Raw genomic sequence first — 27,928 nt, 5'->3', positions numbered from 1 at the left:
TGCAGAAGAGTGGAACAGAACTGGGGAACAGACAGATATAGGGGAGGTAATAACACAGGTGATTGAGTCCAGCTGAGTCCAATGAATCGCTGATGCGCGTGACGAGGGAAGCAGGTGTGCGTAATGATGGTGGCAGGAGTGCCCTCGAGCGCCAGGGAGGGAGAGCGGGAGCAAGAGTGACAGAGTGGCTAATCTGCCTTTGCCATCCGTACTGCTAGCTAACGTTCAATCGCTGGAAAATAAATGGGATGAACTGAAAGCACATATATCTTACCAAGGGGGACATTAAAAACTGTAATATCTTATGTTTCACCGAGTCGTGGCTGAACAACAACATGAATAACATACAGCTGGTGGGTTATACACTCTATCGGCAGGATAGAACAGCAGGATCTGGTAAGACACGGGGCGGGGGCCTATGCATATTTGTAAACAACAGCTGGTGCACGATATCTAAGGAAGTCTCGAGGTTTTGCTCGCCTGAGGTGCGCCAGCTCATGTTTTATAATCTACTTTTTGAGTCTATAATACCAACATGTTTCAAGCAGACCACCATAGTCCCTGTGCCCAAGAAACCCTAGACCCACTCCAATTTGCATACCGCCCCAACAGATCCACAGTTGATGCAATCTCTATTGAGCTCCACACTGCCCTTTCACACCTAGACAAAAGAAACACCTATTTGAAAATGCTATTCATTGACTACAGCTCAGCGTTCAACACCATAGTGCCCTCAAAGCTCAGCACTAACCTAAGGACCCTGGGACTAAACACCTCCCTCTGCAACTGGATTCTGGACTTCCTGACGGGCTGCCCCCGGGTGGTAAGGGTAGGTAACAACACATCCGCTACACTGATTCTCAACACAGGGGCCCCTCAGGGGTGTGTGCTCAGTCCCCTCCTGTACTCCCTGTTCACTCATTACTGCACGGCCAGGCACGACTCCAACACTATCATTACGTTTGCCGATGACACAGCAGTGGTAGGCCTGATCATCGACAACGACGAGACAGCCTATAGAGAGGAGGTCAAAGACCGTGTGGTGCAAGGACAACAACCTCTCCCTCATCGTGATCAAGACAAAGGAGATGATCATCGACAACAGGAAAAGGAGGACCGAGCACACCCCCATTTCTAATCGACGGGGCTGTAGTGGAGCAGGTTGAGAGCTTCAAGTTCCTTGGCATCCACATCACCAACAAACTAACATGGTCCAAGCACACTAATACAGTTGTGAAGAGGGCACGACAAAACATATTCCCCCTCAGGAGACTGAAAAAATGTGGCATGGGTCCTCAGATCCTCAAAAGGTTTTAGCGCTGCATCATCGAGAGCATCCTGACGGGTTTCATCACTGCCTGGTATGGCAACTGCTCGGGCCTCCGACCGCAAGGCATTACAGAGGGAAGCTCTGCCATCCAGGACCTCTATACTAGGTGGTGTCAGAGAAAGGCCCTAAAAATTGGCAAAGACTCCAGCCACCCTAGTCATAGACTGTTCTCTCTGCTACAGCACGGCAAGCGGTACCGGAGCGCCAAGCCTAGGTCCAAGAGGCTTCTAAACAGCATCTACCCCCAAGCCATAAGACTCCTGAACATGTAATCCAATGGCTACCCAGACTATTTGCTTTGCCCCCCCCTCCCCCCTTCTACGCTGCTGCTACTCTCTATTATCTATAGATAGTCACTTTAATAACTCTACGTACATGTGCATATTACCTAAATTATCCCTACACACGTGCCCCCGCACATTGACTCTGTACCGGTACCCTCTGTATATAGCCCCGCTATTGTTATTTACTGCTGCTCTTTAATTATTTGTTATTCTTAAAACTGCATTGTTGGTTAAGGGATTGTAAGCATTTCACTGTCTACACCTGCTGTATTCAGCGCATGTGACAAAAACAATTTGATTCGATTTGAAACCTAACATCCATTTTAATATCGTCCTCCAGTGAGGGTTAGATATGACTTCACCAAAAATCACAGATGAGCATGTGACATGTCTACCCTTTCACTCAAGTTGTAAGTGTTACAGTACAGGAGAGGTACATTTACTTTGTGAACTGAAACTCCCTTGTTTCCTTTAACAGTACACTATTAGAAAAAAGGGTTCCAGAATGTTTTTTTAGCTGTCCTGATAGGAGATCACTTTTTGGTTCCAGGTAGAACCATTTTGGGTTCCATGTTGAATTCTCTTTGGAAAGGGTTCTACTTGGAACTGAAAAGGGTTCTTCAAATGTTTTCCTATGGGGACAGCCGAAGAACCTTTTAAGGTTATAGATAACCTCTATTTCTAAGAGTGTATGGCTGCTGACAAGTGAAGGGACTGGATTGGTCCTCACTTCTGGTAACACAGCATAACCCAGCACAGCTTCATTACTGAGAACAGGCAGTACTGAAAGGGCTATATTTAGAAATAGAGAGATTAAGAAACACACACACATGCATGCACAAACACATACATTTACATGCACACACACACACACATACACACACACAAGCAGTGCCAGTGCAATGGTAAACAAACAGGACTCTGTCTGCTAGGAGTAAATATTCATTAGTGCTTGATAAACATACCTGGATGCCATCGGATGGGTACGGCGGAGTGAAGATTAGAGGAAACACAACACAATAACAAGATCACATCATGCACCTCTCCTGGTCACCCTGGTAACCAGCTAGGATGGTCCCTGGAGGCTCTTTTGAGTAGGTGGAAAGTCAATGTAAATATTGAGACATGCATATGACTTGAACAATTTAATTATAAGAAGTCAGAGTCAATCACTCAGCTCAGACGTCCACCACCAATGTGAAGTAGCGAAAATAGCACCATTGAGCAGTGGTAGTCATTGCGCATCTGGCCCGCGATCCCTTAATTTGCGGCTCGCGGTGATTTTCCTATTCATCATACATAACAACGATACAATTTCATTTCACTGTGTTTATGCAGGCCTGAATCACTTAATGGAATACATCTATTGTTCGCTAGATGGCAGATAGATGGCAGTATAGCGCAGCTGTTGAACAGAAAGGCCGAAATAGAACGTTTGTCAAAATAGAACAACTACTCAGCTACAGCGACTGACACATATCAGTTGCTACTAGCTAATTTTGGATCGATTTATTGTAAAAAAGAAACGTATATCTATTGACAATGAGGGGGAAGAACTAGAGAACAACGTGACAGCTATGAACGAACAACCACCGGAGAACCAGGAACATCAGGAAGATGGCGGCTGGGAAATGCAGCTAGCTAACGTGGCTAATGTTGCTCCGGTGGCTAAGAGAAGGATATGGTTGATTCAAGAAGAACACAAAGTTTCAAGAGAAATGGACAGACAAGTATTTTTTTGTACTGCATGATGGGACTAGCTCACTTATTTGCCAGAAGGCAGTCAGCTGTTTAAAATGAGCAAATTTAGATTGACATTTCCAGTCACACTATGCCCACTTTGACAAAACATATCCGCCACAAAGCAACCTCAGAAACAACAAAATAGCGCAACTCAAAGGACAACAACAAATGATGGACAGATCTAGCACTGTTGCAGAGAAAACGACAAGAGGCAACATCTGAGATTGCTTGGATACTCGCAAAAACAAGGCCTCAGCCGAAATATTGTATGCTGATTTCACAAATAAGGAAGCTATTTTAAAGCAAATTAAGGGACTGCAACTCTCAGACTCGACCATAAAACGTGTAGAAGACATTGGCGAGGACATCGGTAAGCAACTGATTACTGGCATATCCGGGGTGCTGTGTTTTAGTTTTGCGCTTGACGAAAGCACTGATGTAAGTGACATTGCCCAATTATGTGTTTGGGTCGTTCAGAGAGGAACTTTTATGTTTGCTGCTCCTTCAGGGACAAACACAAGGAGAGGATATTCTGAAAGTTATTAGATTCTTTTGCTGATAAAAATATTGACTGGTCAAATCTGGCATCTGTGTGCACTGATGGTGCCCCAAACATGTGAGGGAAGGGGAAGGGACTAATAGGCCTGATGAGAAAGAGAGAGGATATTCCCAAATGTGTTACGTTTCATTGTATCATTCATCAAGTAGCACTTGTGGCTAAACTCAAAGACTGTGACTTACAGAATGTAATGCAGGAAGTCGTGCGCGTGGTGAACATTATTATTGTGAGGTCACTGAATCACTGGCAGTTCCGCGAGTTGCTGGTGGAATACCAGACAGAATTCGGCGACTTGATATTTCACAATGAGATGAGATGGCTGTCTCGTTGGCTAAGTTTTGTAAAGATTTCTCTCTCTCCTCCCTCAAATCTGTGAATTTGTTGCAAGCAAGGGGAGAGAGGAGCCATAGTTGGATGATCCACAGTGGATATTAAAGCTGGCTTTGTTAACGGACGTCACCTGCCATCTGAACACAGTGAATCTCCAGCTCCAATAGAAAGCTAAAACTCTGGGCAAAATTCTGCGTGTGGTCACAGCATTTCAAAATAAAATCACCACTCTGTTCATACCTGACAGACAGTTTGTTCATTTCCCAAAACTCGGCGCAGTCACCACATCCAACCCAGACATAATGCAACATTTTAGCTATGATGTAGTTGAGCGTGTGTTGGAAGAGTTGAAGTTGGAGTTTGAGTCAAGGTTCAAGGATATCATGGAGTACAAGGAGTTTTTCCAACTTCATTGAGAACCCCTTTCATGTGCCAGTGTCATCTCTGACCCCAGTCATCATAGCCCTCTACTGACCGTAATGGAATAGAGAGTGAGATAGTGGAGCTGCTGGCAAATTACACATTGCCAGCAGCTCCACTGATCAGGTGTTACCCATTTCTGGAGCCTTGTGTCAGACACAGAGTATCCACTTCTGAAGCAGTGTTTGCAAAAGGTGACCATTTTTTGTCAACGCTTATTCATGTGAAGCAACATATTCAACAATGAACATTGAGAAACAAAAACAGAGAAACAGACTGCCCAATGCACACTTGGATTGCCACAGACTATACATTTAGAATGAATTCATTCAAGGAGCAGAAGGGACATTTTCGCTCATCCAACTACTGAGGTAACCCTTAATATGGGTCTTATACATGTGATGAACCTATTTGACGTGTGCATGTATACATTTGTGATGTGCTGCACATCAAATCAATTTCATGTGCTCTCTGAATTTGTTCTTAATTGCTCAAATTGGAAGAAAAAGTACAACAAATTAAAGATCTATGGGGCCCTCTGAAAGATTATCTCCAACCAAATTGGTCGCCTTACAAAAAATTGTGAGTAACACTGCCATAGAGAGTCATATAGACATATAGCTTTATTTGATTGGGCATCACTCACTCATTGTAACACACAAGGTTTGGTCTTTACAACAATTTTACAGCGATCGACTTATCACCAGTAAAAGAACAGAAAGGCAATGACTGCAATATGGATGAAGTAGAATTATGTCAACACTGGATGACTTATAAAGTAAACACATGTAGTTAGATTTATTTTTATACTGTGCATTTCAAATTTATTACATAGGTATATGTAGGTCTCTCAGAGTCAAAGTGAAACATATACTTCGTCCAAAAAAATAGGTAAAATTGTTTTAGTTATTGAATGTCCTAAGTCTGGTCGTGTTTAACTGTTGCAGTGCAAACAACTCAAGTAGTTATAGTCAGGTCATCCAAAATCAATGAATCCACTGAGAGACGAGCAATATATTTACAAATATCTTTTGATTCATGCACATAGTTAATTAGTAACAAAAAAATAGTTTTACTGTCAGACAAAACATGTATTGGCCATATATTTGTTAAAACAGATTTCTTGTGAACAATTCTTGGCATTGATTTTCATTTACAATTAAATGGTCGTAAATCCATTGCACTTACACTATATACAAGCTTTTCACATGATATAAAATATAATTTAAGATTAAATCATAATGAAGTCATTGGCACATATAAATAGTATGAAAATGTTCACAACTCTTTGAACAATACACAAAACCCACACACTTAAACAATCTCTCCCTCACTCCCTTTCTCTCTGTCTCTGTGTCTCTTTCTCAAATAAAAACAGAACTGAAGAAAGTTGGAAATGATCCATTTACGCACAAGACACACACATTTACATATTCAAAAAGGTAACATTTTTCTTTTTTAGTTCACATTAATCATAAAAGTTTACATAAATGTTTCCTCAAAGAATACATTCTCTGTAAAAGATGCAACAATAATCTTAATAGTTGTTTTTTGGAGAAATGAGGGAAAGCATTTGATACATATGCAATTATGTTCTTGCTTGCATAATGTGTAATAGAACTTTAAGCAAAAACAAAGTGATACAGGTTTTATTCTTTCTTTCTTCACTATGCTGCAAGTGCCACTTCAAATATGATTTGCCTTCCTCGATGAGCATTTACAGTTTGTCCCAAATAGGTGCAAAGCATGGGAAACATCTTTCTACTAGATGGAATGCAAAAAAAGCAGGCAAACACCTGAATAGAAGTAGAGCAACAGATAGTTAATCTATTCTAATATAATCAATTCTATATAAATGAATGAACACAAGGATGAGATGAGCTCACCGTCTACACATCTTTCAAAACAGAAGAAAAGGTCAATGATTTACAAGAAGATTAACTAATGTGCAGGGAGAAGGCAACAATATATGTACTGTGATGACTGGAACGATTCTGAGAAAAAATAGTCTGAATATCCTAGTTTCCACCTTCTAAAGAGGTCAAAAAACTTTTGCTCTGCAAAATTCAATTGTGGCAACTTAAGTGAATTGTGTATGCCAAGTAAGTTTAGTATGCCATGTATGTTTGTTTGCCATATGTTAGTAGTTGACATGCGAATCAGGTTGACGACCATAAGCTGTATTACTTGCACCAATGAAGATAAGTTTTGATGAAGGTTGACCATCACGGTCACTAAAATACGAACAACATTTATGGTTGTAGAATACGCTAATAAGCTAGTCTTAGCCTCACAAGAAGTGGAAAGGCCAGGAACACGTGCTTGTGTGATCAGAGGATAGAAGCAGTTATCATTACAGCAGATGTGAAGTGAAGCAAAGCGAAGTGTCATTAAAAAACAATTGCCCTTTTGACCCCCCAGAAAATATAAAACCAAAGGTTACTCTCACCGAGCAATCAAGTCCATTCTCCCTCCTTTTTCTCTTCTCCTCCCCTCCCTCCCTTCCTTTCTCTACCTCTCCCTCCCTCCACCCTCCTTTCTCCACCTCTACCTTCCTTTCTCCACCTCTCCCCCCACCTCTTCCCCCTCCCTCTACCTTCCTTTCTCCACCCCCCCATCTCTGCCTCCCTCCCCGCTCGCGCCCTCCCTCCCGCCCTCTCTCTGTCAACTATTGTAGCCCTAGAAGAGTCAGAGGACCGCCTCTCTTCCTAAAAATGAACACCAAAGAGAAAGAGCGAGAGAGCGAGCGTAGCCCCACATGGCTGAGGATTGAACTCTAAACCACCCTGTCGGTCACTCTCAGGTGGCGTTTTCTTCCTCGTCTTCCATATGGTAGTTGAGAGTGATGACAGCACTGACGAAGTCTCCCAGCTCTACGAAGTCAGCTGTGATGATGTTGATGCCGCTCTCTCCCGGCCTCTGGGCCCGGATCCACAACATCATACTTGGAAGAGCCCTGCAGTGGAAAACATGCATCACACACCTGCATCACTGTCTTTTGTGAATTCTAAGTGTTATACTTAGCCACTGAAAATGATGGGGGTAAGGAGAGAGAGAGACTTTCCTCAGGTGGGTTCAGAGGTGGCTGTTTTGTTTTGAGTGGTTTTGATGTCTCATGTCAGAGTCACTGTTTTTTTTTGGGGGGGGGAAATTACAGGTGCATTGTCCATACATTGTCCACATTTTGACCATTGGGGGGATGCAAAAGGCTGCCATCCAGATCTTTGTTATTGTGAAATATTGGAGTACGGTTATGCCATTTGGATTTCAAGTTACAGTGCATTCGGAAAGAATTCAGACCCCTTGAGTTTTTCCACATTTTGTTACGTTAGAGAAAGCATATTGGGTGAAAAGCCAAAATGTGCAGTTTTGGCAGCGAGATATGTTTCATCCTGCCACAACCTGAGGGACGGCCATTGAAAAGTGCAATGTAACGTCAATAATATTCGCCTTCATAACTTGCCATGTGGCTTCTCAGTCAAGTTGAGACTGGCCTACTACTACTGATTTAATGTATTATTATTCTCATTAATATTGTTGCAGTTGTTGTTAATGGTAATACCATTTTCACTACTACTATTATGATTCTTATAACCAAGAACTATCTAACAAACCTTCTGGCAAACCAACAACCAGCAGAAGAAGCACAGCAGAAACCTAAACATACCATCCAACCTGGAACTAGGTGAGTAACGTTCAATCTGAAGCAATGTTTAAAGCCAATAAGTAAAATGCATTACAATAACATCTAGATATCATTATAAAGACAATGATAAGCAGTGGTGGAAAAAGTACCCAATAATCATATTTGAGTAAAAGTAAAGATACCTTAAAGAAAATGACTCAAGTAAAAGTGAAAGTCCACTTGAACGTCTAAAAGTATTTGGTTTTAAATATACTTAAGTATCAAAAGTAAATGTACTTGCTAAAATATACTTAAGTATTGAAAGTAAAGGTAAAAGTATAAATAATTAAAAATTCCCTATATTATGCAAATCAGACGGCCACATTTTCATTTTTTTTAATTTGCGGATAGCCAGGGGCACACTCCAACACTCAGACATAATTTATAAACGATGCATGTATGTTTAGTGTGTCCACCAGATCAGAGGCAATAGGGATGACCAGGGATGTTCTCTTGATAAGTCCATGAATTTGTGTAACGTCTGCTTCCAACTCACACCCTCAAACACGTAGATCCCCTGAACGCAGCTCACTTTCCAGCCCACTTTCCAACTCACACCCTCAAACATCTAGATCCCCCGAAAGCAGCTCACTCTCCAGATCCCAATCACCTGAATTCTAATCATCTTTTCACACACCTGTATGTCATTATACCACACTATTTAGTTCAGTTCTTTGCACCCCATCACTGTGAGGTATTGTTTGTTTTGTGACACACGTCTTTCGGAACTCGGTTTTTCCCGTGATTTTCTCCTCCCGTGTATGATAGTTTTTGCCTGCCTCACTAACGACGCCTTTTGCCAATTCCCTGCCTGTACTTTAGCCTATCGGATTTCCTGTTGTCTACCTATTACCTGATCTCCAAGATTACGTTACTAGCCTTTTCCCTGCCTGTACTGTTGCCCTTTTGGACCCCCTGTGTATGACCTTCTGCCTACCCCTGGACCCAGCTACCTGCCTCCTCCTGTGGTCCTTTACAATAAACACCTGCTGCACCCTGCGCTTGAAACCAGCTCTCTGTCTCCCCTCGTGTTGATTACAATTTGACCATTTTCCTGTCCTGCTAGCCATTCAAAATGTAACGAGTACTTTTGGGTGTCAGAGTAAAAAGTACAGAATTTTCTTTAGGAATGTAGTGAAGTAAAAGTAAAATTTGTCAAAAATATAAATAGTAAAGTACAGACACCCCAAAAAACTATTTAAGTAGTACTTTAAGGTATTTTTACTTAAGTACTTTACACCACTGATAAGTTATGGCTACAGCGCTTCCAAGCTTGCTAGGACAGATGTCCCAGCTGCAACTCCAATTTGCACTGAGAGGTGTGAACCCAACAATGGAAACAGAGAATCATAACCTCCCCCACCCAAATGCAGAGGCCTCTGAGGCCCTCTGCCCCATGGCTTCCTTACCTCCCAGTGCAGAGCCTATCATAGAACACTGCACAAAAATAGTACAAACAGAAGCTCCTCAGGGACAATCCAGAGACACTATTTGCAGACTGTTAAAATACTGGGAAGATGAAGATTAATCAATAACATTTTCCACACAGACATTCCCCTGGCATGGCACACTGCTATACGAGCACACTACCCCTCTGTCAAGAGAGGGTATTGGCAGGGGGGAGGGGGGGGAGATTAGAATATCAACATCACGCCTGCCCAGACCCACCTGTTCTCACCCTCTCTCCGCCACGTCTGCTAATTCTCTCCATCACCCATGTGCTTTCAATATTTAGATAATGAAGCGTACGATTTTTCCATTGTCTTAATGATGGAGAATTGTTTGATTTCCAGTTAAGCATACATTTTTTTAAAGATAATTAACGAGGAGAGTATCGTCCAACCCATCGGGTATCTCATAGCCCCCTCAGATGACGTCTTGAAATATGCAGACAGACTAAATGTAAATTTACATTGTAATATTTCTGACAGCCAACTTTCTAACTCCACCCATAACTTTTGGGCTTCATAGCATTCCCAGAAGGCATGTCTTATGGAGTCATTGTTAGTTTTACACTTAAGACAGGACTCGTTGTGCTGTATTTGAAAATATCCACATTGGACAGTCCAAAATTGCTTTTTAATTCTGTTAAAATAAATGTATGCCTTTAGTTTTCCCATGTGATCCAATTTATCAGTGCATTCTGAAAAGCTATCCAAGGATTGTTACATAGGGTTGTGTTTTATGGGAGTGATATTGGTTCTTGTAGAATCCATTTAATTTTCTTCCATATTGTGTTCTAAACTATGAGGTTGTTCATGTTCTTAACTTTATCCTTTGAAAACAGACATGTGAAAAGATTATGGGAGGTGAGCATGTGCATCTTCAATATGTACCCATTGTTCCTCTTAAGCGCATTTAACAATATGTCTCAAGTAAAAGCCTTGGGTGGCAAGTTAAAACCACCCTCTGACTTAGGAAGATGTGAAACTTCCTTTTTATTCTGTTTTATTTGCCCATATAAAAATATGTTATGACCAAGTATACTTTTTAAAATAATGTTTTCAGTGGGGTAATTGGTATTACCAATATTATACTGTATGCTCACTTTCATTTGTTCTGGTTTGTGAAAAGGACTGTGAAATTACCCCTGGTGGCATAAGTGTGTGTCAGAGCTGTGTGTAAGTTGACTATGCAAACCATTTGGACATTTCAACTCATTCATCTTTCTTATAAAAAGCAGTAGTGATGCAGTCAGTCTCTCCTCAACTCTTAGCCAAGAGAGACTGGCATGCATAGTATTTATGAATGATTACAATGAAGAGCAAGACGTGCCGCTTTGTCCTGGGCCAGCTGCAGCTTAACTAGGTCTTTCTTTGCAGCACTTAACCACATGACTGGACAATAATCAAGATAAGACTAAACTATAGCCTGCAGGATTTGCTTTGTGGAGTGTGGTGTCAAAAAAAAGCAGAGAATATAATGAAAAAACCCTCCCCATCTTTACAACTATTGAATCTATATGTTTTAACCATGACAGTTTACAATCTAAGTAATTTAGTCTCAACGTCATCAACAGTCATTACCGGATTCATCCTATGTCTAGAGCCTAGGGAATGAGTTGTACCAAGTACAATGTTCTTAGTTTTAGAGATGTTCAGGACCAGTTTATTACTGGTCATCCATTCCAAAACTGACTGCAACTCCTTGTTAAGTGTTTCAGTGACTTCATTAGCTGTGTATGTATGTATGTATGTATGTATGTATGTATGTATGTATGTATGTATGTATGTATGTATGTATGTATGTATGTATGTATCTATGTATCTATGTATGCATGTATGACCCAACGTCTCTTTTCAGTCTTATGTTCCAACATCTAAAAAAAAAAATCACATTGGATACAAGTATAGACTGCAGGCTTCAAAATGATATTATCATACACATACAACTTAAAAAAATAAAAACATACAATGCTATCTTTCCTTATTTGTTTTTTCATGCATGAATGCAATGGCTCACTGTTCACCCAATTTGCCAATGAAGTAATAATTAAAATAATTGGCAACATCAAATGCTTTGGTGATGAGTTGAATTTGTCTTTATGCTCAACAACTTAATTTAAAGTACTCCAAAGTGTTTTCCCATCATACTTTATATCACTGATATTGGCTTCATAATACAGTTCTTTTTGTTGAGTTCAATCACATAATTTCTCAACTTGCAGTTAGTCGGCCACTCAGACTTATTAGCCACTCCTTTTGCCCCATCTCTTTCAACCATACAGTTTTTCAATTCCTCATCAGTCCATGGAGCTTTAACAGTTCTAACAGTCAGTTTCTTAACAGGTACATTTTTATAAACAAATGGAAGAAGCAATTTCATAAATTCATCAAGTGCAAATTGTGGATGCTCCTTATTAATCATGTCAGACCAACAAATATTTTTTTACATCATGGACAGCAGACACAGCAAAATATTTTGTATGATCTCTTATACACTATTTTAGGCCCAGCTTTTGGAACTTTGGCTCTCCTAGATATAGCCACTATATTGTGATCACCACATCCAATGGGCACAGATACAGTAGAACTTTGCAAAAGCTGTATTAGGAAAAATGTGATCAACACATGTGAATTATATTTTTCCTATAGTGTTTGTAAACACCCTGGCAAGTTGATTAAAAACCTGAACCAGATTACAGGCACTGGTTACAGTGACAAGCTTCCTCTTGAGCGGACCTCTGCCTTCCCTGTAGCTCAGTTGGTAGAGCATGGTGTTTGCAACACCAGGGTTGTGGGTTTGATTCCCACGGGGGGCCAGCACAGGAAAAAAAAATAAAAAATGTATGAAATTGTATGAAATGTATGCATTCACTACTGTAAGTCGCTCTGGATAAGAGCGTCTGCTAAATGACTAAAATGTAAAAATGTAAATCACATACACTGTCAACAATATGAAAGCAGATCTACAGTGGCTTTCCGAATGCATGGTATATTAATGTTCTGATGTTAGCAAGTTAATGATTTCATGAACCTTATTTTTAAGGCTATATTAATATGAGCCATTTTCATCCCTTTCCTGGGTAGTTTCTCAGAGATACAGTTGTGGCCAAAAGTTTTGAGAATGACAGAAATGTTAATTTTCACAAAGTCTGCTGCCTCAGTGTCTTTAGATATTTTTGTCAGATGTTACTATGGAATACTGAAGTATAATTACAAGCATTTCATAAGGTGTCAAAAGCTTTTATTGACAATTACATGAAGTTGATGCATAGAGTCAATATTTGCAGTGTTGACCGTTCTTTTTCAAGACCTCTGCAATCCGTCCTGGCATGCTGTCAATAAACTTCTGGGACACATCCTGACTGATGGCAGACCATTCTTGCATAACCAATGCTTGGAGTTTGTCAGAATTTGTGGGTTTTGTTTGTCCACCCGCCTCTTGAGGATTGACCACAAGTTCTCAATGGGAATAAGGTCTGGGGAGTTTCCTGGTCATGGACCCAAAATATCGATGTTTTGTTTCCCAAGCCACTTAGTTATCACTTTTGCCTTATGGCAAGGTGCTACATCATGCTGGAAATGGCATTGTTTGTCACCAAACTGTTCCTGGATGGTTGGGAGAAGTTGCTCGGAGGATGTGTTGGTACCATTCTTTATTCATGGCTGTGTTCCCAGGCAAAATTGTGAGCAAGCCCACTCCCTTTGCTGAGGGAGTGACCCCACACATGAATGGTCTCAGGATGCTTTACTGTTGGCATGAAGCAGGACTGATGGTAGCGCTCACCTTGTCTTCTCCGGACAAGCTTTTTTCCGGATGCCCCAAACAATCGGAAAGGTGATTCATCAGAGAAAATGACTTTACCCCAGTCCTCAGCAGTCCAATCCCTGTACCTTTTGCAGAATATCAGTCTGTCCCTGATGTTTTTCCTGGAGAGAAGTGGCTTCTTTGCTGCCCTTCTTGACACCAGGCCATCCTCCAAAAGTCTTCGCCTCACTGTGCGTGCAGATGCACTCACACCTGCCTGCTGCCATTCCTGAGCAAGCTCTGTACTGGTGGTGCCCCGATCCCGCAGCTGAATCAACTTTAGGAGACGGTCCTGGCGCTTGCTGGACTTTCTTGGGCGCCCTGAAGCCTTCTTCATAACAATTGAACCACTCTCCTTGAAGTTCTTGATGATCCGATTAATGGTTGATTTAGGTGCAATCTTACTGGCAGCAATATCTTTGCCTGTGAAGCCCGTTTTGTGCAAAGCAATGATGACGGCATGTGTTTCCTTGCAGGTAACCATGGTTGACAGAGGAAGAACAATGATTCCAAGCACCACCCTCCTTTTGAAGCTTCCAGTCTGTTATTCAAACTCAATCAGCATGACAGAGTGATCTCCAGCCTTGTCCTCATCAACACTCACACCTGTGTTAACGAGAGAATCACTGACATGATGTCAGCTGGTTCTTTTGTGGCAGGGCTGAAATGCAGTGGAAATGTTTTTTTTTTAGAATTCAGTTCATTTGCATGGCAAAGAGGGACTTTGCAATTCATCTGATCACGCTTCATAACATTCTGGAGTATATGCAAATTGCCATCACACAAACTGAGGCAGCAGACTTTGTGAAAATTCATATTTGTGTCATTCTCAAAACTTTTGGCCACAACTGTAGACATAATATGGAAAAGAACAAACAAAGCAAGAGAAGAAAAAAAATCAGCAGCTGCAAGGGTTGAAGCAATGAACCCGTTGGCTGAAATAATGGCAAGATTGTGTGAACATCGTTCCATTTAAATACATTGCCTTGTAAAAGTATTTCATCCCCTTTGGCGTTTTTCCTATTTGTGGCATTACAACTTGTAATTTAAATGGAAGTTTATTTGGATTTTAAATAATGGACATACACAAAATAGTCCAAATTGGTGAAGTGAAGAAAAACATTTTTTTTTTAAAGGAAAGCTTGTGCGTGCACATGTATTCACCCCTTTGCTATGAAGCCCCTAAATAAGATCTGATAGAACCAATTACCTTCAGAAGTCACATAATTAGTCAAATAAAGTCCACCTGTGTGGAATCTAAGTGTCACATGATCTCAGTATATACAGTGGGGGGAAAAAGTATTTCATCCCCTGCTGATTTTGTACGTTTGCCCACTGATGAAGAAAGGATCAGTCTATAATTTTAAATTGTAGATTTATTTGAACAGTGAGAGACAGAATAACAACAAAAATATCCAGAAAAACACGTGTCAAAAATGTTATAAATTGATTAGCATTTTAATGAAGGAAATAAGTATTTCACCCCCTCTCAACCAGAAAGATTTCTGGCTCCCAGGTGTCTTTTATACAGGTAACAAGCTGAGATTAGGAGCACACTCTTAAAGGGAGTGCTCCTAACCGCAGCTTGTTACCTGTAAAAAAGACACCTGTCCACAGAAGCAATCAATCAGATTCCAAACTCTCCACCATGGCCAAGACCAAAGAGCTCTCCAAGGATGTCAGGGACAAGATTGTAGACCTACACAAGGCTGGAATGGGCTACAAGACCATCGCCAAGCAGCTTGGTGAGAAGGTGACAACATTTGGTGCGATTATTCGCAAATGGAAGAAACACAAAAGAACTGTCAATATCCCTCGGCTTGGGGCTCCATGCTAGATCTCACCTCGTGGGGTTGCAATGATCATGAGAACGGTGAGGAATCAGCTCAGAACTACACGGAAGGATCTTGTCAATGATCTCAAGGCAGCTGGGACCATAGTCACCAAGAAAACAATTGGTAACACATTACGCCGTGAAGGACTGAAATCCTGCAGCGCCCGCAAGGTCCCCCTGCTCAAGAATACATATACATGCCCGTCTGAAGTTTGCCAATGAACATCTGAATTATTCAGAGGACAACTGGTGAAAGTGTTGTGGTCAGATGAGACCAAAATGGAGCTCTTTGGCATCAACTCAACTCGCCGTGTTTGGAGGAGGAGGAATGCTGCCTATGACCCCAAGAACACCATCTCCACCGTCAAACATGGAGGTGGAAACATTATGCTTTGTGGGTGTTTTTCTGCTAAGGGGACAGGACAACTTCACCGCATCAAAGGGACAATGGACGGGGCCATGTACCGTCAAATCTTGGGTGAGAACCTCCTTCCCTCAGCCAGGGCATTGAAAATGGGTCGTGGATGGGTATTCCAGCATGACAATGACCCAAAACACATGGCCAAGGCAACAAAGGAGTGGCTAAAGAAGAAGCACATTAAGGTCCTGGAGTGGCCTAGCCAGTCTCCGGATCTTAATCCCATAGAAAATCTGTGGAGGGAGCTGAAGGTTCGAGTTGCCAAACGTCAGCCTCGAAACCTTAATGACTTGGAGAAGATCTGCAAAGCGGAGTGGGACAAAATCCCTCCTGAGATGTGTGCAAACCTGGTGGCCAACTACAAGAAACGTCTGACCTCTGTGATTGCCAACAAGGGTTTTTGCCACCAAGTACTAAGTCATGTTTTGCAGAGGGGTCAAATACTTATTTCCCTCATTAAAATGCAAATCATTTTATAACATTTTTTACATGCGTTTTTCTGGATTTATTTGTTATTATTCTGTCTCTCACTGTTCAAATAAACCTACCATTAAAATTATAGACTGATAATTTCTTTAAAAGTGGGCAAACGTACAAAATCAGCAGGGGATCAAATACTTTTGTCCCCCACTGTACACACACACACACACACACACACACACACACACACACACACACACACACACACACACACACACACACACACACCTGTACTTAAAGGCCCCAGAGTCTGCAACACCACTAAGCAAGGGGCACCACTAAGCAAGCAGTACCATAAAGACCAAGGAGCTCTCCAAACAGGTCAGGGACAAAGTTGTGGAGAAGAACAGATCAGGGTTGGGTTATAAGTAAATATCAGAAACTTTGAACATCCCATGGAGCACCAATAAATCCATTATTTAAAAAAAAATGAAAGAATATGGCATCACAACAAACCTGCCAAAAGAGGGCCACCCACCAAAACTCACGGACCAGGCAAGGAGGGCATTAATCAGAGGCAACAAAGAGACCAAAGAGAACCCCTGAAGGAGCTGCAAAGCTCAACAGCTGAGATTGGAGAACCTGTGCATAGGACCACTAAGCCGTACACTCCACAGAGCTGGGCTTTGCAGAAAAAATACATTGCTTAAAGACAAAAATAAGCAAACACGTTTGGTGTTCGCCAAAGGCGTGTGGGAGACTCCCCAAACATATGGAAGAAGGTACTCTGGTCAGATGAGACTAAAATGTCACTTTTTGGTCATCAAGGAAAATGCAATGTCTGGCACAAACCCAACACCTCTCATCACCCTGAGAACCCTATCCCCACAGTGAAGTATGGTGGTGGCACCATCATGCTGTGGGGATTTTTCATCGGCAGGGACTGGGAAACTGGTCAGAATTGAAGGAATGATGGATGGCGCTAAATACAGGGAAATCTTGAGGGAAACCTGTTTCAGTCATCCAGAGATTTGAGACTGGGATGGAGGTTCACCTTCCAGCAGGACAATAACCCTTAGCAAACTGCTAAAGCAACACTCGAGTGGTTTAAGAGGAAACATTTAAATGTCTTGGAATGGCCTAGTCAAAGCCCAGACCTCAATCCAATTGAGAATCTGTGGTGTGACTTAGATTGCTGTACACCAGCAGAACCCATCCAACTTGAAGGAGCTGGAGCAGTTTTGCCTTGAAGAATGGACAAAAATCCCAGTGGCTAGATGTACCAAGCTTATAGAGACATACCCCAAGAGACTTGTAGTTGTAATTTCTGCAAAAGCTGGCTCTACAAAGTATGCACCCTCAAGTTCTGTTTTTGTCTTGTTTCTTGTTTGTTTGACAAGAAAAAATATTTAGCATCTTCACAGTGTTAGGCATGTTGTGTAAATCAAATGATACAAACCCCCCAAAAAATTATTTTTAATTCCAGGTTGTAAGGCAACAAAACAGGAAAAATGCCAAGGGGGTGAATACTTTCACAAGCCACTGTAGATCTGCTTTCATATTGTTGAGTAACTGGATAAAGTTGTCATTATACAGTTGAAGTTAGAAGTTTACATACACTTAGGTTGGAGTCATTAAAACTCGTTTTTCAGCCACTCCACAAATTTCTTGTTAACAAACTATAATTTTGGCAAGTCAGTTGGGACATCTACTTTGTGCATGACAAGTAATTTTTCCAACAAGGCTTGGAAAATTCCAGAAAATGATGTCATGGCATTAGAAGCTTCTGATAGGCTAATTGACATAATTTGAGTCGATTGGAGGTGTACCTGTGGGTGTACTTCAAGGCCTACCTTCAAACTCAGTGCCTCTTTGCTTGACATCATGGGAAAATCAAAAGAAATCAGCCAAGACCTCAGAACATTTTCTGTAGACCTCTACCAGTATGGTTCATCCTTGGGAGCAATTTCCAAATGCCTGAAGGTATCACGTTCATCTGTACAAACAATAGTACGCAAGTATAAACAACATTGGACCACGCAGCCATCATACCGCTCAGGAAGGAGACACGTTCTGTCTCCTAGAGATGAACGTAATTTGGTGCGAAAAGTGCAAATCAATCCCAGAACAACAGCAAAGGATCTTGTGAAGATGCTGGAGGAAACAGGTACAAAAGTATCTGTATCCACAGTAAAACTAATCCTATATCGACACAACCTGAAAGGCCGCTCAGCAAGGAAGAAGCCACTGCTCCAAAACCTCCATAAAAAAAGCCAGACTACGGTTTGCAACTGCACATGGGGACAAAGATCGTACTTTTTGGAGAAATGTCTTCTGGTCTGATGAAACAAAAATAGAACTATTTAGCCACTGTTATTTTTGGAGGAAAAAGGGGATGCTTGCAAACTGAAGAACACCATCCTAACCATGAAGCACGGGGGTGGCATCATCATGTTGTGTGGGTGCTTTGCTGCAGGAGGGACTGGTGCACTTCACAAAATAGATTGCATCATGAGGAAGGAAAACTTGTGGATATATTGAAGCAACATCAAGACATCAGTCAGGACGTTAAAGCTTGGTCGCAAATGAGTCTTCCAAATGGACAATGAACCCAAGCATACTTCCAAATTTGTGGCAAAATGGCTACTCTCTGCTATTTTCCTGACATTTCACATTCTTAAAATAAAGTGGTGATCCTAACTGTCTTAATTATAGATATACAAGGCTTTAGAGTATTCCTAAAACATTTTAAGGAATGGAGGCATTGAGTTTTTAATATTGGTCAGGTATATCAGGAGACCATCAGCAAATACGTTTAGTTTATATTAAATGTTTACCAATAATGCTATCCGTTACACTTTGGTCCAGTCAAATTCTTTCTGCAAGTGGTTCAAATGCCATTGCAAACAAAAGGGGGGAATCCCTGTCTAGTGCCCCTTTCTTAAGAAATTCCATCAGATAAAGTATTGTTTATATTTTTGCTTTAGGATATATTTTATTATATTTGTATTAAATGTATTTCAGCTGAACATTTTTGAATAGTAGAGGCCATTCAAGATGGTGAAAGTCTTTTCGGAGTTTACAGCCATTATTGATGAATCTATATCTTGTTTTTTAGCGTATTGTATGATACTGAAACATGTTTTTGTATTTGTAAATTTCTATTTTTAAGTTGGCGAGGGCACTAGGACAGTATGCAGCACCCGGCCTCGCCCTACTGGACTGTTTACTGTTTGCAGATGATCTGGTGCTTCTGTCCCCAACCAAGGAGGGTCAACAGCAGCACCTAGATCTTCTGCACAGATTCGGTCAGATGTGAACCCATTGCCCTCTATGGTTGTGTGGTCTGGGGTCCACTCACCAACCAATAATTCACTAAATGGGACAAGCATATATTTTCCTCAACGTTTACTTTACCAGGCAAGTCCGTTAAGAATAAATTCTTAATCATAATGACGGCGTACCCTGGCCAAACCCTAACGACACTGCGCCAATTGTGTGCCACCCTATGGGACTCCCAATCAAAGCCGGTGGTGATACAGCCCCGGATCAAACCAGGGTCTGTAGTGACGCCTCTAGCACTGAGATGAAGTGCCTTAGACCGCTGCGCCACTTGGGAGCCCCAAAATTGAGAGACTGCATGCAGAATTCTGCAAAAATATACTGTCTACAACGCAAAACCCCAAACAATGCATGCAGAGCAGAATTAGGATTATACCCACTAGTTATCAAAATCCAGAAAATAGTTGTTCAATTCTACAACCACCTAAAAGGAAGTGATGCCCACACATTCCACCACAAAGCCCTCACCTACAAAGAGATTAACCTAGAGAAGAGTCTCCAGAGCCAGCTGGTTCTGGAGCTCTGAAGGAAACACATTTGGACAAAACCAAATTATGAGAAAGCGAAAAGTACTATTTGACATACTGGAAAGAATCAACCCCAACAAAGTTGCAAATTGGAACGCTATCTGGCCCTAAACAGAGTGTACACAGTGGCAGAATACCTGACCACTGTGACTGACCACAAATTAAGAAAATCCTTGACTATGAACAGCCTGCTATTGATAGAGGCCACCATAGGCAGACCTGGCTCTCAAGAGATGACAGGATATGTGCCCACTGCCCACAAAATGAGGTGTAAACTGAGCTACACTTCCTAACCTCCTGCCAAATGTATCACAATAGATACATATGTGACTCGTTTCAGGAAACTAGACGTATGTTGCGTGTCACTACTTCACAGGAGAGCCATTTGAACAAACTTTATTTTCATCAAAATGTGTTTTTTTTGGCAGAGATGCATTCTGGAACATGTCAACTATCATGTGCTTTAATGACAAACTCGTATGCCATCTGGGGGACCAGTATGCCATCTGGGGGACCAGTACGGAGAAAAAGAAATGTATGAAATGTATGCATTCACTACTGTAAGTCGCTCTGGATAAGAGCGTCTGCTAAATGACTAAAATGTAAATGTATATCTGTAAATACAACAACAAAAAAAAAACAATTTCGAGCCTAGTTGGTTTAGCCACAGAGAAAGTCAGCAGCCTTCCCGCTAGTCATGATTGGCTGAGATAATGAGTGGGCTGGACATGCCGAGAGATGAGTTTGGATTGTAGCACGCATCAGTCTACAATATTAGCTGGTCAGTATGTGTAGGTAATCCTTTCTAACGCTGCTTTTTTTAAACATATCACGTAGTAGAACTGCATAAGTGTTGCTCTCCACCTTCTGGAAGACCGAGTTTTGAAATCAGTGGAATTAGAGTATGATAGCTAAGGAGAAAATGATGGCGTTTGATTGCAAATATGCAGACGGAGTTGAAAAGGGAACACACAGAAGGCTGTTGTAATCCGGAGACAGGTGTTCTTTACATCTTCAAACTAAGGGCAACCATGGCTTCTGTGACATAGAGGTAGAAGCGTTCATCCACGTAAAAAGGTAAGAGAGTCTAGCTAGCTATGTTTTCAGATATCACACGTTTCTAATTTTGTCAGAAAGTCATTTGAATTTCAAGTTAGTGTCCTGTTAGCTAGCTAGAGTTAGATGTATGATCTGTGTAGTAATATTATTCTTATCTCAGAGCCTCATGCATTGCTAATTATAACCTATTGTTAGCTAGCTAACATTGAACCTGGTTGATAAGCTACCAGCTGATTCATGCAGGGTAGTAACGTTATGAGTTGGGATTATGGTTTATTGTTTAGCTAGCTACATGTCTAAACAACAGACTCCACTATGCAAGTAACTATTTAAATAGAATGTTTATGATGTCACTGCGACAACTGTCATTAGACGTAGCTCTGGCTATCTACTTTGATTTCAGAGTGCTCTCGTCTGAGTGTGCCAGAGCGCAGAATAACTGACAAATTTATGAATGCTCAACACCCGTTGAATATGGCGGGTGTCAGTAAATGTTGGCAAAAAAAGTGTAATTAAATTGTTGCCAGTGGCAGTCACCCAGGCTGTGGATAACATAAAAACAGCCTAACCAGCTTTGCTAGGGGAAGTAAAATGGTCAGAGTGAGCAAGCTAGCCAATGTTAGCCAGTTAGCTTGGGTGCTTGACTGCTGTTGTTTGGTCAGAACGTTCGGGTCAACCCTACACCTCGGCCAGAGCGTCCAGTGTGCACTCTGAATTTACAGACAATCTCTTTACGAAATCCCAGAGCACACTGGCACTCCAGATTAAATTTACGAACCCACTCGTAGTGTAAGCCAGCCTTTAGTCTTGAAATCTTTGGCTGTTCAGAACATAGCCTCACATGGGAATCCTTAAAGAGTTGGGTGGGGCTAAAGCTTAAGAGGGTGTGAACGATGCTGAATGGGTGTAGTCAAAGAGCTCTCCAGTAGGTACCAAAACATTCAAGGGCCATTTCCTCAAAAGTGAGGCTACAAGTTTATCAACTTTCAAAGCAGAATGACTTTCCCATTGTTCCTCAACTGTTGTGTATAATATACCATGTTCTAGCTCTCTACTTTTATCCAATGTAAAAAAAAACTACATAAGACCGAATCGAGCCTGTCGTCATATATACCGCAGTGTGCAATCACAGCAGCAAGATTTATGGCCTGTTGCCATGAGAAAAGGGCAACCAGTGGAGTACAGACATTGTAAATACAACATATATATATATTTGTTTATTTTCCCTTTCATACTTCACTGTATATACCCAATAACATAACATTTGAAATGTCTATATTTGTTTAAAAACTTTTGTGAGTGTTATGTTCCCTAATGTTTCAGTTGTTTATTTCCCTTTTGTTTATTGTCTATTCCATTTGCTTGGCAATGTAAACATATCTTTCCTATGCTAATAAAGCCCATTGAATAGAGAGAGAGAGAGAGCGAGAGAGAAAGAGAAAGAGAGGAGATGCACACAGAGACTCAGAGAGACGAGACTCACACACAGAGTCACACACAGACACAGACACACAGACACAGAGAGACACACACAGAGACAGACACACAGACACAGACACACACACAGCGACAGAGACACACACACAGCGACACACACACAGCGACACACACACAGCGACAGAGACACACACACAGCGACAGAGACACACACACAGCGACAGAGACACACACACAGCGACAGAGACACACACACAGCGACAGACACACACACAGAGACAGACACACACACAGAGACAGACACACACACACACACACAGAGACAGACACACACACACAGAGACACACACACACAGAGACAGACACACACACACACACACACACACACACACACACACACACACACACACACACACACACACACACACACACACACACACACACACACACACACACACACACACACACACACACACACACACACACACAGAGAGACAGACACACACACAGACAGACACACACACAGAGACAGACACACACACAGCGACAGACACACACACAGCGACAGAGACACACTCACAGCGACAGAGACACACACAGCGACAGAGACAGACAGACACAGAGACACACAGACAGAGACACACACAGACACACACACAGACACACAGAGAGAGACACAGACACACAGAGAGAGACACACACAGACACAGAGAGAGAGACACACACGGACACACAGAGAGAGACACACACGGACACAGAGAGAGACACAGACACACAGAGAGAGACACACACAGACACAGAGAGAGAGACACACACGGACACACAGAGAGAGACACACACGGACACAGAGAGAGACACACACGGACACAGAGAGAGACACACACGGACACAGAGAGAGACACACACAGACAGACACACACGGACACAGAGAGAGACACACACAGACAGACACACACAGACACAGAGAGAGACACACAGACAGACACACACAGACACAGAGAGAGACACACACAGACACAGAGAGAGACACACACAGACACAGAGAGAGACACACACAGACACAGAGAGAGACACACACAGACACAGAGAGAGACACACACAGACACAGAGAGAGACACACACAGACACAGAGAGAGACACACACAGACACAGAGAGAGACACACACAGACACAGAGAGAGACACACACACACACAGAGAGAGACACACACAGACACAGAGTGAGACACACACAGACACAGAGAGAGACACACACAGACACAGAGAGAGACACACACAGACACAGAGAGAGACACACACAGACACAGAGAGAGACACACACACACACCACAGACTCACACACACACCACAGACTCACACACACACCACAGACTCACACACACACCACAGACTCACACACACACCACAGACTCACACACACACCACAGACTCACCTTTCTGTAATGGTCTCCCTCAGTCCGCTAGCCACTCCTTTCATGACAGTGCTGGCCTTAGGTGTCAGGACCACTTGGGAGACAAAGAATGTTCCCTTCCTCCTGCAATCACACACACCACAGACTCACCTTTCTGTAATGGTCTCCCTCAGTCCGCTAGCCACTCCTTTCATGACAGTGCTGGCCTTAGGTGTCAGGACCACTTGGGAGACAAAGAATGTTCCCTTCCTCCTGCAATCACACAAATCACATCAAACCTTACTATACAGCCACAATTAAAGACACAACAAGTGCTTTTCCCTGTTTTCAAGTCAACACACTGTCCAGGAAAAGACAGGGTGAAAGATAAAGGAACAGACAGACCTGCGGTCAGCCACAGAGGCCTGCAGGAACTGGATCAGCTTGTCAGGGTCAGTGGTGTTGGCCCAGGGAGCAGGCATCATCTGACCCGGCCACAGGAAGGGCACCTCCAGGGCCATAGGACTATGATAGAACACCAATACTTGGTACTCATTCTCCCACAGGTACTGGAGACTCACCTAGAGGAAGGGAGAGAAGGAGAGAAATTTCTGTCTTTAGGAAACTTCCAGAGCCATAGTGGGAGCAGATTCGCTCTGCAGAGTGGTCAATAGCTGGCACAGCCACAAAGTAACTCTAACCTTAACCACACTGCTAACCCTAATGCTTAATTTATGGTTAAAGTGAGGACCAAAAAGCACATTTTTGTTTTCATATATTTTTTGCAATTTAGCCAATTTTGACTTTGCAGCTGGTTTATCTTAGGCGAATTCGCTCAGTGCCTCCAGGACAAGACTCATGACAATAAACATCAACCTGCATATTGGACACTATGCTCTTGAGGGAGCACAGAGATTGAAAGTGTTTGTACAGTAGAGCATCTTACCTCCTGAGCGAAGACGACAGGGCAGAGTTTCTCCCCGAACACATCCCTCAGCATTGAGACCAGCTTCTCATGGTGCAGGTTCTGAACCCCGTAGAAGTGGTTAAAGTCCAGGAACACCACCTCTCTGGCATGGGCCGACAGGAAGGAGCTGATCTGCTCCAGGCCTTCTCTCACCTGGAAGGACAACCCAACACACACCCCAAAGGAGAGCAGAGAGAGTGTCAGACCAGTCATACTTAGGAACGTCAGGAATGTCTGGTAAAATAAAGTTACAGGGATGCATTCTATTCACCGTGGCGCTGAAGAGACCGTGAGCGAAGAAGAGTTCGTTGTCTGGGTCTCGGGGCTTGGTGGAGATGCGCAGGTCAAAGAAGCGGACGCCGGCCTCCAGCTGGCTGGAGAAGTTCATGGTCTGAGTGGCGAGCCATTTGCGCATCAGCTTCTTGGCCACCGTCCCGAAGACGGACACAAAGTTCTGGACGGCATCAGTCTGCTCAGGACCAACCGGAGAGGACTCATCTATGTAGAAACTGAACGAATCATGTGAACCTGGGGGGAATATAGGCTACAGGTTATAGTGGAGGTGTGCAGAACAATGTATCTGACAATAGAACAATGCCAGTGGGTTGAGAGGACTGAGTGATGTCCTCTCTCCCCCATCTAAACAGGAAAGTAGTCTAACCAGAGAAGTGGTTCTCTGAGTGTAACTGCTCTAACTAACAGCCTGAGACTTTTCTCCCCTTAACAATACATCCACAGCCAGCCCAGTGTGACCTTTTACCCTGAAAAACAAATAGATGAATAGAGAAACCCACAGTGGACCCCACAGGGTCAGGCTACAGTACACAGTCAGCCCTATCCAAAGCCCTTGGCAACAGATACAGTTTTCCAAGAGGAGGGCTGGTTACCCTTGGCCCAAAGAGTGAACCTTCTCCAGTCACAGCAACCACACAAGAACACCAGACACACACAGACCAGAAAGTGACCTTAACCCAAAAGCACAGAGAAAACCTCACAGGCAACCACAAAAGTAACAGTGCAATGAGAGCCACGTCACAACTTATGACCCCAAAGTGTGAGCAGAAGCATCACTCAACCAAACTGGACAGAGACATCTGTGGCTGAATTTACAGCAGAGAAAATGCCAGAGCAAATCTACCAATCACAAACACCACGTCTTTAACAGTCACAACAACAACAACACGGCAGGCCGTACAATGACCTCAGCGTCACAGTCGAGATAGTGACCGTAACCAGAGCAGACAGCTCTAGGGGTCAACCAACAGCAGTACAGAGTTGTCCACACAGTCTCATAGGGATCTTCAGTAACAACAGAGATGACTGAAGACTCAACCGCACCACAGGGGCTGACCCGCACCACAGGGGCTGACCCGCACCACAGGGGCTGACCCGCACCACAGGAGCTGACCCACACCGTCACAAAGCCCAAAGTTACCTCAACCACAACAGACGGTCACCGTAGCTCAAACATCAGTCAGTCAGCCAGCTGACCCTTACAAAGTCACAAGAGAGATTACAACAATCAACCTCTCCACAGGCACTGAACACAGAGAGAGACCTTCATCCTACACACACAAACTTGCCTGCACTGTCTGTACATCAACCACACAGTCAGCATCCTTCTAAGTTCCCATTTAGCAATGTTCTGCCCAGGATTGTCTGCTCTTACACAAAACCTTGGAGTAGAATAGAGGCCGTGTTATGCCTTATGGGTGTAATGGAGTAACTGTTATAGAAATGTTCTGACAATATTCCTCTGTTTCTCCAGTAGATAAATTATTGGGTACAATAGAGCCAGCCCAGCTCCATGCCTTGAAACATGCCTAGTGTTTCTATCAAATATACCTATAGCATTTATAACGAGATAATCTAGCAACGTTCCTTTTGGTTTATCAAAGGTGTTTTATGCAGCGAGTCAGTTCACTTATGATGCGTGTAGTTGAAAAGGTGTGCAAAACAAAATGGTAGCTACACATCATATATATATATATATATATATATATATATATATATATATATATATATATATATATATATATATATATACACATACTGCTCAAAAAAATAAAGGGAACACTAAAATAACACATCCTAGATCTGAATGAAAGAAATAATCTTATTAAATACTTTTCTCTTTACATAGTTGAATGTGCTGACAACAAAATCACACAAAAATAATCAATGGAAATCCAATTTATCAACCCATGGAGGTCTGGATTTGGAGTCACACTCAAAATTAAAGTGGAAAACCACACTACATGCTGATCCAACTTTGATGTAATGTCCTTAAAACAAGTCAAAATGAGGCTCAGTAGTGTGTGTGGCCTCCACGTGCCTGTATTTACATTTTACATTTACGTCATTTAGCAGACGCTCTTATCCAGAGCGACTTACAAATTGGTGCATTCACCTTATGATATCCAGTAGAACAACCACTTTACAATAGTACATCTATATCTTTTTTGTGTGGGGGGGGGTTAGAAGGATTACTTAATCCTATCCCATGTATTCCTTAAAGAGGTATAGGTTTCAGGTGTCTCCGGAAGGTGGTGATTGACTCCGCTGTCCTGGCGTCGTGAAGGAGCTTGTTCCACCATTGGGGTGCCAGAGCAGCAAACAGTTTTGACTGGGCTGAGCGGGAACTGTGCTTCCGCAGAAGTAGGGGGGCCAGCAGGCCAGAGGTGGATGAACGCAGTGCCCTTGTTTGGGTGTAGGGACTGATCAGAGCCTGAAGGTACGGAGGTGCCGTTCCCCTCACAGCTCCGTAGGCAAGCACCATGGTCTTGTAGCAGATACAAGCTTCAACTGGAAGCCAGTGGAGTGTGCGGAGGAGCGGGGTGACGTGAGAGAACTTGGGAAGGTTGAACACCAGACGGGCTGCGGCGTTCTGGATGAGTTGTAGGGGTTTAATGGCACAGGCATTGAGCCCCGCC

The 27,928-nt window shown here is 42.6% G+C and overlaps 1 protein-coding gene across 2 annotated transcripts in view; it reads right to left on the bottom strand.

The window, feature by feature from the left end:
• Positions 1–7,300: 7,300 nt before the first annotated feature.
• LOC106580623 (PI-PLC X domain-containing protein 3) overlaps positions 7,301–27,928 on the bottom strand; it is a 78,919-nt gene continuing 58,291 nt past the window's right edge. The window contains exons 2-6 of one of the 2 annotated variants that reach the window (XR_006760927.1): positions 25,267–25,523; positions 24,975–25,148; positions 24,434–24,609; positions 24,071–24,301; positions 7,301–7,622 (exon numbers count right to left, since the gene is read on the bottom strand). Coding sequence is in view for 1 of the 2 variants with exons in the window: in XM_014161873.2 (XP_014017348.1) it covers positions 7,466–7,622; positions 24,200–24,301; positions 24,434–24,609; positions 24,975–25,148; positions 25,267–25,523 (866 nt within the window). In the remaining variant the exon portion in view is untranslated. The remainder of the gene's footprint in view (positions 7,623–24,070; positions 24,302–24,433; positions 24,610–24,974; positions 25,149–25,266; positions 25,524–27,928) is intronic. The other variant, XM_014161873.2, reaches the window with a different exon arrangement.

The sequence above is a fragment of the Salmo salar genome, chromosome ssa20 (assembly GCF_905237065.1).
Source record: "Salmo salar chromosome ssa20, Ssal_v3.1, whole genome shotgun sequence".
NCBI classification, from domain to species: Eukaryota; Metazoa; Chordata; class Actinopteri; order Salmoniformes; family Salmonidae; genus Salmo; species Salmo salar.
Note: the sequence above shows the minus strand (reverse complement) of the source record. Positions and strands in the feature narration are given on the sequence as shown.